Source organism: Atractosteus spatula, chromosome 15 (assembly GCF_055471065.1).
Source record: "Atractosteus spatula isolate fAtrSpa1 chromosome 15, fAtrSpa1.hap1, whole genome shotgun sequence".
Lineage (NCBI taxonomy): Eukaryota > Metazoa > Chordata > Actinopteri > Semionotiformes > Lepisosteidae > Atractosteus > Atractosteus spatula.
The window spans coordinates 13,002,888-13,018,054 of record NC_142720.1 but is presented as its reverse complement, the minus strand read 5'-3'; the positions used below and the strand labels follow the sequence as shown (position 1 = coordinate 13,018,054).

The following is a 15,167-nucleotide window of genomic DNA, read 5'->3' as shown; positions in this document are numbered from 1 at the left end:
AAGGGTTTAATTAAAATGCACGATGCTTGTATTAAAACATACCCTGGTAATCAGTATTCTTTGAGCCTGCTTTGGCTTTGATAACATTAGAGAGGTGCTTCCTGTTTTCTTTTACAGGTTCTTAAACTTCTCATGAGAGATGGATCTAATCACTCCACTGGGCTGTGTCGCATGCACTTGTCTGCTTTCTTCAGATCATACCACAGATGTCCTACTAGAGACTGTGATGATCAGCCAAGAAAAGGGATTTTTAAGGCCTGGCATTTAGTGATTCAGTTGAATGCACACTTTTGGTTGTTATCCTACTGTAAAGCACCTTTGTGAACAAGCTTGAGCTTCTTGACGGAAGACGCTGTTTTCAGCTCAAACAGGCTGTTAAACCCTGTAAATGTACTTTGACTCAGTTCTGAGGATTCAAATTAAAAGTCTTTTGTTCCACAGACACCAGATTAAAAAAAAAATCAGCCTCGAGTGGTAGTTTAGGAGACACAAATGAAGACAGAGTCCTTTGAAGATTACCAATTGTTAATCTCCCAAACCACTTTTCTGATCTCATATTTAGGTTAAACTTTCTTTCTTACATCCTCTCCCCAGTGGGATAATAATCTTCCCATTAGCCTGGAGCCTCTTGATAATGGACAGCCAGCTGGCATGTTTATGGATTGTATTCTAGCCATTATCATATTATAGCTATATTATCATAGCCTATAATAGAGATCAACAAACTTTGAGGCTTAATGAAACTGTGAGGCGACGACAAAATTATACTGCATTAAATTTACCATATTTCTAGGTTTTTTTAACATGGGATGAATACCTTTGAACATCAACTTTTAGAAATATGCTTTTTCAGACATGCTAATTAAATTCTACCTTTACATACATTTTATAACATTATGCATGTCTAAAAGCCTTGATGTACACCTGCAATTTCTTTGCTTAATCAATCTTTAGAGACGGTTCATCAAGGGTTGCTGGCTATTGTATTCAGTGTTTCAAGACTGGTACATACCCTCATTGGCTTGAGGGCTTGTGCATCAGGGAGAAATTTTAAAAGAGTTGAAGCAGCCAAGAGCAAAAAGGATCTGTTAATAGACTCTCCTCCTTCCAGTCCGGAAAGAGAGAGTTTATATAGTCCATTACAGGCTTCATGTCGGACAGCAGTCTAAAAATAAAATCAAAGAAAAATTGCCTGTAATACATTGCTGCACTGCACGTTTTAAGAAACAAGAACACCCATGCTATACTACTTGTGACAGGAAGCTCCACTAATACATACTTCCCCAAATTAACAATAAAATGGCAGGTCATTCAAGCCAATGAATAACTACAACAGGCCAGCTACTGAAAATAATTCACTGCAGATATCATGATCTATTTATGAACAGCTACACAGACAGGATGCATTGATGGAAGCTTCTTCTGGGCCACTTTAAATCAGGTTAGGATCTTAGGTGCTGAAGCCATTTACATTTTTGTCACCTATGGCCTCACTATGCGACACTACTGGTTGCTGCTGTAAGTGAACCTTGTCATGACCTCCGGATAGAACCTTTGACCCTGCTACCTAATGTGAAGTCCATTAATCTGTGCCCTGCTTATACAGTATACCAGCAGGTGAGTAAACTGGAAGAGGGTATGCTAATTTGATGCAAACAAGAGGAGCCCATTGGGTCCATCTTGCCCACATTGTAGTTTAGTAGCGAAGTGAATCCTAACTTGTTTCTTTAAAGAAACAGGTTAGACCTCAAATCCTTGACTGGGAAGACAGCTTCAGTCATCCACAAATATGCATGTATAGCAGCATGTCCTATTCGTTATTCAAAAAATCCCTTTTAGCCTCAGATCGTGAGCCCGTGTGCTTGTTTCATCACTGAGTGTACAACAGTCCCTTTGTTTTTCATCTGCACTTGTAACTTGATGTACTCTTCTCCTACACAGTCAAAGTGCTTTCTTCCTTCTGCTTTTTTGTTAATTTCTATACAGGTCATATTATTCAGACCACAATCTCCCCAATTTAACTTGTTTTAGGGATGATTTGTTCTGAGCTTTAACACTTTTCTAGTATAACCATTCAGCTTCTAATGTCTCTGTCTCCATCAGTTCCAATTCACTGCTTATAAGCTCTGGTAAGTCCAACTGCTTTGTAAACTGCAATTTTAAAATTATAATGATATTACTTATAATAACCTTAATTTACAACTCAAGGTTAAGAGATTTCAAATATGCAAAGTAAAATACCTTACAAATTGTGATCACGATTTCTAGGAGGTTCCATCTTACCTATTCTCTTATCGCTGGCAATAAGAAGGTGCAAAACACACCCTCTTATTGTTGCTGCGCATTTATGGTTTAAAAATCCTATTACTTGCTTTTACATAAAGAATGAGCCGAATGCTTTGATGTTATTACAAGCACAAGCACTCCTTCAAAGACGGGTTCATGAAACTCCCACTATTCTAATGTCCGCCCCCACCCAACATGGAGAAGCACTAAACAGCTCTTTTGACTGCACTCACCTCGGGAACAAGAAGAGTGAGCTTTTTGAGCCAGTCATGGAGATGTTCGCTGTCTGCGAGGCTGGATTTCACTGCAGAACAGCAGTGAGCCCAGCTCACCAGGAGCCACATAGAGTAGTGCGTTACTGGGGAAGAAAAATACAGTCATCAGGAGAAGCAACAGGACACAACATGCTACAATTAAATTAAACCATTTGTTCCCTTTTTTACCTTTACTTCCGATACTAATGTAATGTAAATTACTGTGTTAAATCTGCTGACTCAGATTTTGGCCACTTTTTAGCAGGATGTACACACACATCTGTTTGTTTTTGGTCCAGCCAAGCTCTCATTTACACAACTAAACCCTTAAAGTGGAAGCGAAAGGCTATTTTTATTTTTAGAGGGTTAGAAAAAATCAGCACCGATGAGTGCGTTTCAAACCACAAGCACAATGTACACAGTAAAGTGTAAAACCTCCAATTCACTGCACAAGAATTCCAGGTCACAATTCACGGGAAATCTCTCTGGCATGTGGCGAGACCAGAGGTTTGTGACAACATGGCAACTCTAAGTATTTTCACACAGTTCACAATTTTGCACTGAATTCAAAATTTGTCATATTTTTCTATATCACCAACTTAATTTTTCTGTTAAAGAAATATAATAACCGGTCGGAGAAACTGGGACTGCAGTTTCCCTTTAATTGTCCTCATATAAAAGGAATAATCTGAACTGAATCTTGGCGGTTGTCTTTTAACCACTGCATTTCACAAATCACTGAAAATCACAAACTTTTCCATCTAAGCAACTTATAAGTTCAATTGAGATTCCAATTATGTAATGAAGCTTAGCTGGAGTGAAAAGCAGCAGTGGACTCCAGGACCAGGACTGAGAAACCCTGACTGAGTATACTCCTGGGAACAGCCTCTGCCTTGTAAATTTTGCATGCATCTATTCATAACCAGCCTTCCTAATCAACACAGTATTCACTCTGCTGCTCTTAGCCAGAGGGTGCTACAGAATTAAGGCACAACACTTACCTTCATGCCGTGACCTATGATCAGACTGAGCTTTCAGCACCCTAAAGAAAGAAAAACTGTCAGCAGTGAATTCACACAGACATTTGCAGTTGTAAGTACTCAGATAACCCCTGCATTTCCATTAGATTCTCTTCTATTTCAACTGCTAAGACGAACATAATAAACGATGGGACACAATGACGAAAAACCCATCTGAAATTGTTGTTTATTCAATTAACAACACCCCCCGATAGTTTTTTTTACTAGTGCACTTTGTAGCTGCAAATAGGAGAGATTTACTCAGATTTAAGCAAAGCATCAACAGACATTCTTACATGGAAACCAGGAGTTATTACACAACTAAATAACAGACTTAACTTACCTGTGACCAAGGTTGTCATAGGTGTAGGCAACATTAATTAACCGGTGGATTAAGTTGGTCCCTTGGACGAGGCCAAGAAAAACCTAGAAGAGAAGAAGAAAGCTCTCTTAGCTCTCAGTAGAAGCTTAAGAAATTCCCCAAGAAGCAAAGTGCTGCTGTAAAGACATTAGATGCTGTACCTCTGTGAGCCGTGGTATGTGGAGCCCCTTCCCATGGTCCCCTGCTCCTTTGCGGGACTTGCCTGGCCACGCTCGTTTGCGCTGGTTCTCCGTCACCCCAGACCAGGCAAACACATCGTGATAGGCCAAGTCCAGATCAGCAGGGTCTACTGCAAACTGGCAGATCAGCTTCAAAAGGCAAGCAAGGCAGTCCAAAAGCCACTAGACAAAAGAGCCAGAGGAAACTGAGCCAGAGAACTACAGCAGCAACCGTGAGACCTCTACCATCACGACACAATTCAAGACCGAACGGCAGCGAAAACATCAACACATACCACTGTCCAAGACTCTTGATCTTTAGGCTCCAGGATTGCGGAATTAAAAATTTCCAGAAGAAGCTGTAGCCCTCCAGAAGACACAAACTAGAGTCAAATGAGAAATGTAAGTAGTAAGGGTAAACATTTTTTTTCCCCAACATAAAAGACGGCTACTTTTATCATTTTTTTTTATCTTAGCCTCAGTGAAGAGTTCCCTGCATAGTGAATGGGAACATTGTTCACTTCTACAGGTAAGATCATACATGAGTATTTGGGTAAGGTAAGTTTGTTTAAAATGATTGGTAAGCCAAGACAAAAGGGAGTAAAAATAGTTTAAAAATACTAGTGTACAAGTATAGAAATGTAGAAAGTAGCTACAAGTGAAACACAGACTAACAGACTCACTTAAGCTGCACAGACAAAATTTACTTTTGTACTTTGTTCCCCATATTTACATTGTTCCCTTCCCCCATATACATCATTTTGCTCTGATTCATGACTATGTGCATCAGGGGTCCCCCGTACTCATATTCATGTTACTAACCGCCACTTTCATCTTTTCAAGTCTTGCTGCTACTTCAAACTGCACACAATGCTACATGCTGTCACTAGCTGATTTCCACAGCTTGGGTAACAGAACAATGGTAAAGGACTACATTGATGCAATACATTCCTCTGCGTACATCTACTCGGGGGGTGGGGGGGACATTCCCAGATTGTTTGGTGTGCCACTACTTTACATTATTAGAGATCTCCGCCGTTTCGGAACATCTGCCTGTTCCACTCACCTTGCAGCTCCAGGAGTTCTTGCTATTCTCTATCTGGTCCTCACTGGAATCATCTGAATCTGGGTACAGGTCACTGTAGCTTCCCTAGTATGAAATTTATCAAGCAAAAGCATTTAAACACCATTCTAAAAGCATTTTAACATAAAATGTATGCATTGTGCCACTGAAAATTATAATTGTTTGGAATGGACACGGAGCCATTGCAATTTCTTCCAGATGGATTAGAAGTTTCTATAACATGCAATAGATAACTACAGAAAAGGAGAACACTGCGTTTATAGAAAAGGCTTACATTCTTACAATTATTTCCTGCAACTTGGCAATTTTAAAATCCTTTGCAAGTAACGCGTAACAACAGTGGATTACTTTTTAAAACTAACTTTCCCCAGCACTGGAGAAGACTCGGCTCTACTTCTACCGACTCCCTCTCGGACGATTAAGTCCAGCCTCTAACACAAATGACATTAAGGTGTTGCTCCTTTGATGAGTGGGGTGTATTTTCCCTTCTGTGTGTGAGGTTTTTTTTTTTAAATTTCATCAAGCTCTGCCTTCAACAGTTTAAAATTCCCTCCTCAACTTTACAACGATCTCTAAAGAGTTGATTGTGGTCAATCGTGAATGACGAAATGATGCTAAAAACAATCAATATCATGAATTTGTATGCTTCTTCTGAAAATATACTTACAGTGTTAAGCTCCTTTTCATGCTCAGCACTCATGCAAGCACATACAGGATGCTTAGAAGACAGCTCCAAATGTACTCCTTACCGTGGACTCCCTTCGTATCCTCCTGTTGGGTTTCCCCAGCGCCTCGATGATTTCAAGGGCATACAAAAGCTTATGCGGGCTCTTTATTCTTAGCAGATCTTTCCAACAAAGTCCATCACTTCCCTTAAAAAACGAAAGAAAAAAAAAAACATTAGCAGGCCTGAAAAGGCAATCTGGTCATTTTGACCAGTCTGACTGCCTAGCTACTCATAGCAATGAGGTTTCAAATATTTTCATGTGATTCTTTAACTAACAACAATTTTCTGAGAGGAAAAAAAAAAAAGGAAAGTCATCAGAGAATTCAAAGTTAAAAAAAAAAATCATTTTTAAACCCAGCTTCTACCCAGTAAAATCAAACTGGGTGTTAATCCTGGCAGGTGCAGCCAGCATCGGGTTCTTAACCAGCATGGCACACAGAGTGGGAGTCAATTTGGCTGTTTAACCTCCGATCCAGAAACTCCTGATCTTCATATATTAACCTAACCTGCACAACCCACGCCTCCACCACATGCAGTTCACAAAACATTCATTTGTTGTATAATACTGACACAATTTAGTTCCGTACAAAGTACATTGTAAAAAGTAAATGTGAATGAATTCTAAAAAAACGTTTAATCGGCCCCCATGATCCCTGAAGCAGGGCATCTGCCCAGCAGCGCAGCAGCAGGCAGGACGGGGAAGACTGACCGGCTCTTCAGAGATGTTCTGGAAGGCCTGTAACATGTTGGGACACGTCGGCAGCAGCATGAGCAGCTCCCAGACACGCCTGGACAGGTTCTCAGCATGGAGGTGCAGCTCCTCGCACCTGACGCTCTGCAGAGAAACGCCGAGCGGTGAAGCCGAGGGAGAACCCAAGCACAACAAAGACACAGACTGCTCGAGCACGCCGACACGGTGGGCACCGAGTCCCATCTTCCTCTTCGGAAAAATACAATTGCTGATTTTACAATTCCATCTTTTCCGCTTTCCTCTGAATATAAAGCTGGAATTACTGTGAACATGAGGGGTGAAGGGTGCTGCTGCAGGAAGAACAAACTACCAATGTCAAATGTGGAATAATGAGCTTGGAAACGCTACTTATGATAAAGATACAGATGATTATGTAAACATGTTTTCATCTTCCAGGTACAGTATGTGGGGAAGCAATACAGAAGGGCATAAATGTGAAGATATATACTGCAGTTATGAGTGCACAATTTAAATCAAGGGCTGTTTTGTTACAATTGTACAATAAACTAGTGAGACCTCATCTAAAATACTTTGCACAGTTTTGGTGACCGAGATTTGAGAAAAACTTTGCTGCTCTGGAATCAATCCAGACAAGAGCAACCAGATATATTCCTGGGTTCACTCTCATGACCTACACTGACAAGCTAAAAGAAGTTAATCTTTTTAGTCTGGAAGAGAAGACTACGAGGAACACGATTCAAGTATTCATAATCCTCTAAGGCACTGACGAAGTCAATCCAGTGAGCCTCTTCACAATCAACAGCGAAACATGAACCAGAGGACGTCAGTGGAAGCTACAAGGAAGTATCTTGAGAATAAAAGGCACTTCTTTAAATAAAGGGTTACGGGAACAAGCTGCACAGCTGACACCCCGGAGTCATTAAAAAACAGATGAGATCCTTGGATCATTTAGCTAGAAAATCAAAAAGAATTAGAAGGCCTAAATGGTTTTTCTTAAGGATTTTGTATGCGATACAGAAGACGAGATTAGTTCCGATGCACGTTCTTCACACCTTCACCAACCTCGAGAAACACCCTTACATGTACAGCTCTACAAGCGTCTGGCAGCTCCCCGGTTCAGAACAGCTCCCAGTCTGTGCCCGTCGCTGGGGGGGGGGGGGAGGGGGGCAGAGAGAGTGTGGGGATGGAAGGCAGGGGAAAGGGAGTGAGCGGTACCTCCGTGTCCTCCATAGCCCGCTCCCGAGTGGGGGGCTTAAAGCAGGCCAGCATCTCCAGCAGGTCGAACAGCGTGGTGAGGTGGGGCTCCTGCAGCAGCAGAAGCATGGGAATGTTGTCCTTCTGAGGAGGGGGCAGGCAGGAGGCCGGCAGCTGCACTCCTTCGCCCTTCCGCTCTCTCCTCGGGGCGCCCAGGGAGACAAACACCATCTGCAAGCACAGCAGAGCAACGTCTCCACACAGTGAGCTCCAGCTCTCGACCTTAATTCAGGATCCTTATGCATTAAAACACACTTAGCTATGCGCTCTAGTTATGGTATTGTTACACCTTGGCAAATAACATTTTGCACTGAAATGCTGTTAGTAAACCAAACTGTTTCAAACAATGTATGTACATATAAAGAAACAGGTCAATATAATTACAATAAAGAAACAGGTAGACAGGACTGTCAAACAAGTCTTCAAACTGAACTTCTTCTCCTCTTCTCTCTGAACTGTTCTGCTGTTACTGACCATACAAAATTGCAAACAAAATCTAGCAAAGATTCTCCTTTAACCAGGATAAACCTCCTGGGTAAAGGAGAATCTTTGCTAGATTTTGCTGACAATTTTGTACTATTATACAAAGCAGTAAAAAGGACACCTTAAAAGCTGAAAAATGAAAGATTCTCAGCACTAAGGATTTTTTTGCTTTGTCATAGCTCATGCAGAATAAGGTATGTCTAAGAGACACAGACAAAGCCAATCAGTGTCGTGTGGTTACCTGCATATCCTTAAATCCCAGTTCATGCAGAGTTTTCTCATCATAATCTGTGGTCAACTCATGGCCTGAGGAGATCATTCTCACAGGTCCCATCAAACCTCCTGGAGTAACAACAAAAGAAACATTTTTCCACTAAATGACATTGGTAGGTCATTATTTTATCTTGAACATGCAGAGAACGGATGCGCAGAACGGAGAGCGGATCAGGTTGTCCATATTTCTAACACGGGGCAACAGTTTGGAGCTCAGGCTGTACGGAGCAATAACACACCGGGAAAGTCCCCCTGTCGGCTGCTCTGCCCAAACTCCTGCAGCTGAGCCTGCTGGTTCATCTGCTCCTTCTGCAGGTTCTCATACCAGTGGGTGACCTCTGCTCTCAGGTCTGCTACCTGATCGCTGGGATACATTTCTATTGTCATCTACGGACACAAACAGGGAAGAAGGACAAGCCATGTGGTTAAGACAAGGAGACACCTTTTCTCACTCAGAGTCACTTAAAAGTGGTATATTACGCCACCTGCCTATGAGATATTACATTCACACAATGTTCACACATCATCTTCCTGTAAATTCCAGCACAGCTAATTAGGATTTGCCAGAACCTCATATGTTGATAAAAGTAATTATTCTGTTTGGGATCTGTTTATAGAGACCTACAGGATACAGAACATTTTCAAGTAGAAAGAGGGAAAAGGTTTATTAACAAAGTAATCTAGTTAAAAAAAAAATCTGAAGAAAAAAGTTGGAGACAGGATTTCCTGTGTGCATCTTTTTCTGTCTTCAGGACTGGAGCTGCGAGCTGAAGAGCTGTGCTCACACACTGGAAGGCCACGCGCATCAGACACATGATCATTTCCCTCATGCTTATTCAAAGTCAAGCCTGCTGTGGCATGTACTCGACAGCTGGGAGCATGAATAGCATAATGAGCCAAATCCTGAAAACACTGCTAGCCGTGTCTGAAATACCTCCCACATGACAAGGACGCATTAGTGTCTCACTGTAGGTACCTTGTCAGGAAGACCAGCTGGCTGGCACACAATCCTCAGGGGCAGCGACTGCTTGTCACTGAGAGCCTTCAAGTGACTGCTGATTCCTGTTCCCTCAATCTGCCACTGTCTCAGATGATAAGCAAACCTGCAAAGCACGGAGACCGTAATGAACGCAGCTCTGCCACATGGCACACGTCTTCGCCGAGCATGGTGCACACACAGAACACTCAAACGAGCATATAATATCAAAGCCTTTCAGTCCAAAGCCAATGCATCGTACCTTCGGCGGAAGGCTTCCAAGTGAGTCTTGAGCATCAGCAGTCCTCTCTCAATTATAGTAAGGCTAGAGTGGGGATCCTTCTCCAGATTACCAGATGCCATCATGAGACTTTCCATACACTTGCTGATGAACTCCTGCTCTTTTTCCAAACCTGTTTTGCCTGAAAAAGACACATTTTGCTCAAATAGCATAATGAAAACTCCGTCCATAATTCACTTTAATATTTTGAGGAGGTTTGACAAGTTTCACAAGCGGATTAACCTGTCTATTTAAACAAATATTACATTAAAGAGCGTTACCTGGAATCTTGGTGGATTTACAGGTCAAGCCAACTGTAACCAAAGAAAACAGACTAAAATACACCTTACATAAAGACAGAACAAACTCCAGTCTAGAATATTATTTATATAAGCCCGAAATTCAACAACTATCCAAAAACTGCAAACTAACAGAGAAGGTTGCACATTTCGCTCTATTTACCTGTGTTTGTTTTCAACATCCTTAAGACTTCTCTTTTACTTTGAACATCTGTTTGTTATAAACATTACACAAATTCGTCTTTTTCGTTTAAAATCAATTCCAAGGAAACAACTAAAATTAACAGAGCATTTGTTCATCACCACTAGTGGCTTGACACGCTTACCATTTATATAATAGGAGTTGATGTACTGTATGGCAGTTCGGCTAACATCCGCAGACTGAGCCCTCAACGCGATGCCCCATAGTTGGTCCATACCACAAAGCTATGGGTTGGCAGAAACGGAATAAAAATGTTTGAAAATAAAAAAAACCTATTCAATTTTAACATCAAGACAACCCAAACGTTCACACATTACTCAAAGCAAAACATTCCAAAATGTTCACAATAAACATTCAGCGGTAATGTCAATTTGCTCGTCTCATAAGCATCACTATGGAATGAACACAATCATAAAACATGTCCCGCTCTTCCCCAAATCTCAGAGCAGCAGGGAAAACGTACTGTCCGTTTACACTGCAATACTGATAAAACCGAAGAGGTTCATCAAGCTAGTCCTTACCTCACAATTTGAGCCACTATCATAAGCACTCGTAGCCAGGCGGGCTAAATTACATAAATGCTGGAACAGGTTCAGTCCTGTCATACTGATTGTTTCCGGTTTTAGCTGTGGCATCTAAGAGAAGGCAAAACAGAGCACATGTTGACTGCATTTTAAAGCTCACTGACATTAATAAGTACTAACTTAGGCAACTACAAGAAAAACTTGGCTGTATGTGTGCATCATTAAACAAATTCAGTTAATTGTGCCTTTTCCACATACTAACGCTGGGAGTCCTAGCTTTCCCAAATAAAACTTCTGCAGACCTGTTTAATATTATACCAGTGACTGAAACAGACTGCGCCTTCTCAATCAACATTTGATCTCCCTCTTGCTTCTTAACAGAATGCAAAGGCTTTGCTCCACAATTTTGCAAAAATGAAAAATTTGAAATACTACTAGGAAAATGTATACAAAAATACAGAACTCATGAATTTAGGCAAAACGCTGACAGAATTTTACTCTTATTTTCTAATGCAAATATGAGGCACTTTGGCAAAAAAGAAGCGTTGTTGTAAACACATCTTTCTCATGAGAGAACGATCTAAAACCTAAGCAAATCATACAGTGTATGCTATGAGCTTCTTTCATTTAATCCCTTGCCTTTTCCAGGAAAAGATGCTTGTATGTTTCCATGCCCATTGCATGCTGGTCTTTGCTGCGGACTTGGTTGAGGAACCAGTGCAATGCATCATCATAGCACTCGGAGTCTTCCACCAGGCAGTGCCACAGAATATCAACCTGTTCCAAGCTGAGCCCTGAGGAGAGACCACCAGCCAACATCACTTTATGAAATAAATATTTCCAAACGGCATTAGTCAGCCAGTTTTAAAACAACACACTACTTCAAACTAAACATTAACAGAAAACAACAAAAGCAGATTAAACTCTCTCTAGCCACTTTGCAGTTTAACAGCCCATACAACATTTTCTGCATAATCAACAGCACAACAAAGGAAAGGTTAGGATGGCCAACACACGACTGGTCATTACACCTATTTTTGGCTTCTGTTCCTCAAATTAGAGGCTTACTATATTTTAAATGCAAAAAAAGTCAGAAAGCTAGTCTTCTGATTGCAGGTTTTAAACTAAGAAGAACACGGAGAGATCATGAAAGAATGCTTCTTAGAAAGCATGAAGAGTGTTGCATCACCTTTTCCCTGGTGTTAAAACACATTTTACATTAAAAGAACAGATTTTATACAGGTGTTTTGCAGTGATGTGCACTGAAAAAGAATGAACCTGTATGAGCGTTCCTGTTCATGTGTGCATCTTTCTGAAACCCAAAACCACTGGTGTCATTCAATACCATGCAACCAGTTTCCTATAGAAGAACAAAGAGCTAAGCCAGTTTCTACCAAAAGCCTTCCGCGCAAGACAGCAAAGTCAAGTCCTAATTGAAGAGGATCATATTTCCTTTAAAAAATTTAAAATCAAAATTCCTTAATGTATGACTTCAGCTCATCAGGTTACAGTCTCATCGTAAAATAACACACCCTCTTTTGTCACTTCTGCCGGACTGCCAAGGTATACTAACTAAAGCCACAAATGTAATTAAAAAGTCTTCATCTTAAAAAAATCAATTTTATAGGTCATCATTCTCCTGTTTTACTTAATTTTGGACATGTTAAATTGAAGATTCCAAGTACAAAAAGTAAAAGAGATAAAAGACTGTTTTAACCTGCTGGTTACCGCCTTGATTATGGAGGAACACTGTCTTTTGGTACCTGCCTTGTTCTTAACCACTGGATAAATGATTTGAGTTTTCTGTTTGGGGCACATTAATAAATTTGCTTTCAGCTTTTTAAAAGATCGAATGGGATTTGTAATTGGTAACAGTCCTGCACTAATTTCTGAGCTGAAGAAACTGCACTGGTCTCATTCAGGTGTGCTGGCTGAAACATCACCAAATGGCCCGCTGTAGAAGGACAAAACATTCACTCAGGGCGTGTCGGATACAGTGTAATTCTCACATGTGCCCATTCATCATAAATATGATCACCTATTAAGAGCTGCTTTATTCGAAAACCATGGCAAAGAATTTGAGGAGAAGTGTGCAAAGAATAAGTAGGGCTATTCATGAGACTAGTGACTGACGAAAGCAACTAGTTGAATAACAAGCAAGCAAGGTGAACTTATCCATCAATTAGCACTGGAGATGTCAAGCTGAAATAAAGATATCTCCAGGACCAGAATTGGGAACTACTGTCTTAATTCAACTCAGTCAAGCAACCTGCAGAACCAACAATACTATATGCTCAGCTACATCAACTGTAATCACGTATTTCAACAGTCTGCCAGTCTTGGGTTTCCCCATAGTTGAAATTTTTATCTACATTTTAATATGATGTTTAAAAAGAAATTAGGAGCTGCACATACGGAAGTGGTCTGGGGAGCCCAGAGTGGAGAACACACAGGTAAGGAACTGCAGACGCACTTGGACTTCAGCACTGTGGCCATACCTGAAATCAAAGAGGGACGAGAAACCCCCTCACTCTTCACCCCAAAACAAAACGCCCTCTGTCAATTTGGTCATTGTAAATATTAAGTATAATTCAGCAACCTTCACTTCACATTATAGAAAAACTCATTAAAAAAATCTAAAGTGAATCATGAAGTAGTCTTCCACATAGTTAAACTGTTTTGACAACACACAGACCATGAACTCCCATGGAAGAACCAAACCATTTATAATATGACTTTTTCACACTACCCCTAAAGCCTAGTGCTTTATGCACAGAGAGAGAGGAGGATAACAAAGGCACATACTGTATCATCCCATGTCCCTTAGCTACTTTGATTACAATTTACAGCACTATTTTAAGGGACATCAAGCATATACATGGAGACAAAAGAAAAAGAACGCTTTAAATTACCCCATACAGACAAAGAATAAGCAGTCGGAAACTGCAGATGAGATACTAACAAGTAATTTAAGTTAAAAACAAGCAGGGGGAAAAGGTTCATGGCAGTTTTTTTCTGGCAGCAGAAAAAGACTTACAGAGCAAATTTATGTCGTTGCTCCCGAACTTCTTGAATGTAGTGTAGCAGGTCATCGAAAAAGAGCTTCATCATATGCAACTCCTTCTCAGCCCACCTGGGAGCCAGAAGAAGGTTTCACTATATCTCAAGGGCATGTGTCACATTTTCAGTTAGCTACATATTTACACAATGACGCTGAAAGAACCACACTCAATAAATACTTGCAGTTTACAAAGTATGTTTAAATGATTTCATAATGATATTCAACACTGACTCACCCTAGCAAATACATCTACTAAATCAGCTTTCAACAAATTTGGAAAGGTTACAAGTTTATATTTTTCTTTATTATGGCTTTCCATTTGTTTGTAACAATATAATCCCACCCTTGCTTTGTGATAGCAGACATCAAACCGGAGTCACCACACACTGTATTCACCATGTTCATGCTTAGATGTTTAGGGAATGACAAATATGATCATGTGCTAAAATTAACCTAAATGAAGAGCTGGCAACTTACATGGTTATCCAGTGGGTGTCATAACTACTCCCAAACTGTTGAAATGTGCCAAACAGCTTAGGAAGTAGACGGAGAGAAACAACAACGGACCTGCACAACAAAAAAAAATATATATACACGTCTCATTCTTTGCAATGGATAGTCACACAATGATATAATGTTATGAAGTAAAAAAATGTGTACACTTAAGCCATGTGCTGAAGTTTGAAAGTCAGCAGTTATAAAAGGGCATCTCATCAGATACTCAGTGGCATATCATGTTTTACAATGCAATTTAAAAGCTACAAACTTGAAGTACAATATAGGGCTGTTCATCTGCTCCAGAATTATTCTTCTGGTTACAATAGATATTGTCCTTCCCTTCCTCCTAATCAGGTTTTCCAGACACACAGGGTAAGTTTAACCAGCAATCTCCTGAGCAGTTCCAATCCAGCTAACAATGTCTAAATCTTAGATATTGGGGGGAAAAAAAATAAAAAAATGTCACATGAAATTTGCCTTGAGGTTTCATTAGCATGTGACATGTTACTGAATCAAAAAAAAACTCCATCTTATACATTATGAAATATTTAAAACAAAAAACATGTACACATTACCCAGAAAAGTCACAGAACTATACATTCTACAAAACAGCAAGTACCCAAAGGGGATTCCCAGCTGTTGTTCACCATAAAAAGGGAAGTACCAGCACCTCTAGAAATGTCCTGCAGAGCGTA

General features: G+C 40.4%; 1 protein-coding gene across 2 annotated transcripts in view; it reads right to left on the bottom strand.

Moving 5' to 3' along the window:
- Window positions 1-15,167, bottom strand: part of usp34 (ubiquitin specific peptidase 34) — a 56,998-nt gene that overhangs the window by 19,797 nt on the left and 22,034 nt on the right. For both annotated transcript variants that reach the window (XM_088933626.1, XM_088933628.1), the window contains exons 18-38: window positions 14,452-14,541; window positions 13,951-14,046; window positions 13,329-13,411; window positions 11,553-11,707; window positions 10,911-11,024; window positions 10,514-10,613; window positions 10,170-10,202; window positions 9,871-10,030; window positions 9,609-9,735; window positions 8,872-9,019; window positions 8,601-8,701; window positions 7,838-8,047; window positions 6,620-6,745; window positions 5,933-6,055; window positions 5,166-5,249; window positions 4,396-4,482; window positions 4,082-4,282; window positions 3,903-3,985; window positions 3,542-3,582; window positions 2,520-2,644; window positions 1,013-1,165 (exon numbers count right to left, since the gene is read on the bottom strand). In XM_088933626.1, the coding sequence (XP_088789752.1) occupies window positions 1,013-1,165; window positions 2,520-2,644; window positions 3,542-3,582; window positions 3,903-3,985; window positions 4,082-4,282; window positions 4,396-4,482; window positions 5,166-5,249; window positions 5,933-6,055; window positions 6,620-6,745; window positions 7,838-8,047; window positions 8,601-8,701; window positions 8,872-9,019; window positions 9,609-9,735; window positions 9,871-10,030; window positions 10,170-10,202; window positions 10,514-10,613; window positions 10,911-11,024; window positions 11,553-11,707; window positions 13,329-13,411; window positions 13,951-14,046; window positions 14,452-14,541 (2,440 nt within the window). The remainder of the gene's footprint in view (window positions 1-1,012; window positions 1,166-2,519; window positions 2,645-3,541; window positions 3,583-3,902; window positions 3,986-4,081; window positions 4,283-4,395; window positions 4,483-5,165; window positions 5,250-5,932; window positions 6,056-6,619; window positions 6,746-7,837; window positions 8,048-8,600; window positions 8,702-8,871; window positions 9,020-9,608; window positions 9,736-9,870; window positions 10,031-10,169; window positions 10,203-10,513; window positions 10,614-10,910; window positions 11,025-11,552; window positions 11,708-13,328; window positions 13,412-13,950; window positions 14,047-14,451; window positions 14,542-15,167) is intronic.